This window comes from Neopelma chrysocephalum, unplaced genomic scaffold (assembly GCF_003984885.1).
Source record: "Neopelma chrysocephalum unplaced genomic scaffold, ASM398488v2 Primary Assembly neopelma1_94832, whole genome shotgun sequence".
NCBI classification, from domain to species: Eukaryota; Metazoa; Chordata; class Aves; order Passeriformes; family Pipridae; genus Neopelma; species Neopelma chrysocephalum.
The window spans coordinates 1-2266 of record NW_020923537.1 but is presented as its reverse complement, the minus strand read 5'-3'; the positions used below and the strand labels follow the sequence as shown (position 1 = coordinate 2266).

The window sequence follows — 2266 nt, the reverse complement described above, 5'->3', positions numbered from 1 at the left end:
GACCCCCCCAAACCTACCTTGGGACCCCAAAACCTTCCCTGAACCCCCAAACCATGCTGGGATGGACTGTGAGTGACCCCAAACCTGCTCTGGGACCCCCAAATCCCCCTGGGACCCCAAAACCTTCACTGAGATTCCCAAACCTTCCTGAACCCCAAAACTGTTCTGGGATGGACTGTGAGCGACCCCAAAACCTTCCCTGAGACCCCTAAGCCTTCCCTGAACCCCAAAACTGTGCTGGGCTGGACTCTGAGTGACCCCAAATCCTTCTCTGAAACCCTCTAAAGGTTCACTGAACCCTAAAATCTTCCCTGAACTCCAAAACTGTGTTGGGCTGGACCGTGAGTGACCCCAAATCCTCCTGGGACCCCAAAACCTCCCAGGGCTCCCAGACCCAACCCCCAGGCCCCCCAAAACCCCCAAATCACTTGGGACCAGCCCCCCCTGCCCCCAGAATCTCCGACCCATCCTCCTTGCCTCCCAAACCTCCCACACCCCAAATCCTTTGTTTTTTTGGAGTCCCCCCCCTTTGGATTTTGGGGAGGGGGGTCTCAGAGGTGACGGAGCCCCTCCCTTTGCAGATGGGGACCCCCTGGGAGGCCTGGAGGGGGAGCCATGACAGGACCCCCCAACTGCTGCTGCTGGTCTGGGGGCTCCCCGGGACCCCCGTGCTGAGCTACGGAGACGAGGTGGGGCTGGCCCGGCCCCCCGGCAGCAAGGTGGGATTTGGGGGGGGTTTTGGGGGGGCTGGGGCTCATTTTTGGGGGGCTGTGGGAGGATATTGAGGGTTTGGGGGTCTTAGAGGAAGATTTAGGGGAGTTATGGGGGGTTGATGGTCGTTTTGGGGGGTTATGGGAGGGTCGGGAGAAGATATTGGGGATTTGGGGGGGGTGGTTTGGGCGGGTGGGGCTTGTTTGCAGGAGTTTAAAGAAGGGGTTTCGGGGGGGGGGGGGCGGGGGGGTTTGGGGGGGGCCCCCCCCCCTTTCCCATCCCCCCGCAGCCGCCGCCGATGCCGTGGGAGCGAATCCAGAAACTCCAGGAAACCAAGAACGGCTCTGAGGTGGGCGGGGCTTCGGGGAGGGGGTGGAGCTTCAGAGAGGGGGTGGGGACAACTCTGAGGTGGGTGGGGCCTCTGGGATGAGGGAGGGTCCTCCAGCAGGGGGCGGGGTCTCAAGGAAGGGGCGTGGCCTCGGGAGCGGGCGGTTCCTTTAAAGTGGCAATGGTTCTGAATTGGGTGTGGCACTGGGGGCGGAGCTTTTGAGGAGTGGGTGTGGTCTGAATTTAAGGGGTGGGACTTACTCCGTGTTGGGGTGGGGTTTGTCCTAAAAGGGGCTGGGTTTTCTTCAAGGGGTAATGCTATGTTCTGTTAAGAGAGGGGAGTCAGAAGGGGGAGGGTCCACACTTGGCCACGCCCCCGGAGGGAGGGGGGGCTTTGTCTGTCCTTCAAGGGGCAACAGCCTAGGGGGTGGGACCACCTCCTTACCTGTTCCTTGGGGGTGAGTCCTTAAAAGGGCAACGGGCTCAGGTGTGTCTTTAAAGGGGCAATGCCAGGGGTGGGCTGTTCTTAAAGGGGCAACGTCTAAAGTGGATCCTTAAAGACATAGTGCCTCAATCTCGCTCTTAAAAGGGCAATACCACCCTTAAAAGGGCAATGGGCTCAGGTGTGTCTTTAAAGGGGCAATGCCGGGGTGGATGTTTAAAGAGCAGCAATTTTGGGGCTGTTCTTAAAGGGGCAATGTCCTAAGTGGGTTCTTAAAGAGACAGTTCCCCAATCTCATTCTTAAAAGGGCAATGCCACCCTTAAAAGGGCAATGTCATCCTTAAAAGGGCAATACCACGAGGTTCATCCTTAGAGGGTCAGCACCTCATTTGTCCCCCCGAGGCCCTGTTTGGGGGTTCCCCACCCCTCTCTGACCCCCCCCTGTTCTCTCCCTCAGTGGCAGGTGCTGGAGCTGTGCCGGGCCCTGGCTGGGCTGCGCGGGGGGGAGCGGTCGCTGTCGCTGGGCGGGGCCGAGGTGTTGCCGGCGGGCGAGGCCGTGGCCGTCCTGCGCCGCTGGGACCAGAACGACCGGTTCCTGCTGGTGCTCAACCCCCGCGGGGACCCCCTGGAGCGGGTCAGCCTCCCCCAGGCCCTGCTGCCCCCCAGGGCCACCCTGCGCCTCAGCACCCACCGCAGCGGCGCCCAGGGCTCCCAGGTGGAGCTGGGGCAGCTGCGGCTGCAGCCCTACGAGGGGGTCCTGCTCAGCTTCCCCTACGACGCGTAGGG

The 2266-nt window shown here is 61.5% G+C and overlaps 1 protein-coding gene across 1 annotated transcript; it reads left to right on the top strand.

Annotated features, from left to right (window-relative positions):
* Positions 1 to 305: 305 nt before the first annotated feature.
* LOC113980619 (4F2 cell-surface antigen heavy chain-like) lies at positions 306 to 2260 on the top strand (the record flags this gene model as incomplete). The annotated part of the gene is made up of 4 exons (XM_027707840.1): positions 306 to 341; positions 582 to 719; positions 1001 to 1060; positions 1938 to 2260. Coding segments are annotated over 4 exons (557 nt in total), but the record flags the coding sequence as incomplete, so codon positions are not given.
* Positions 2261 to 2266: the final 6 nt, after the last annotated feature.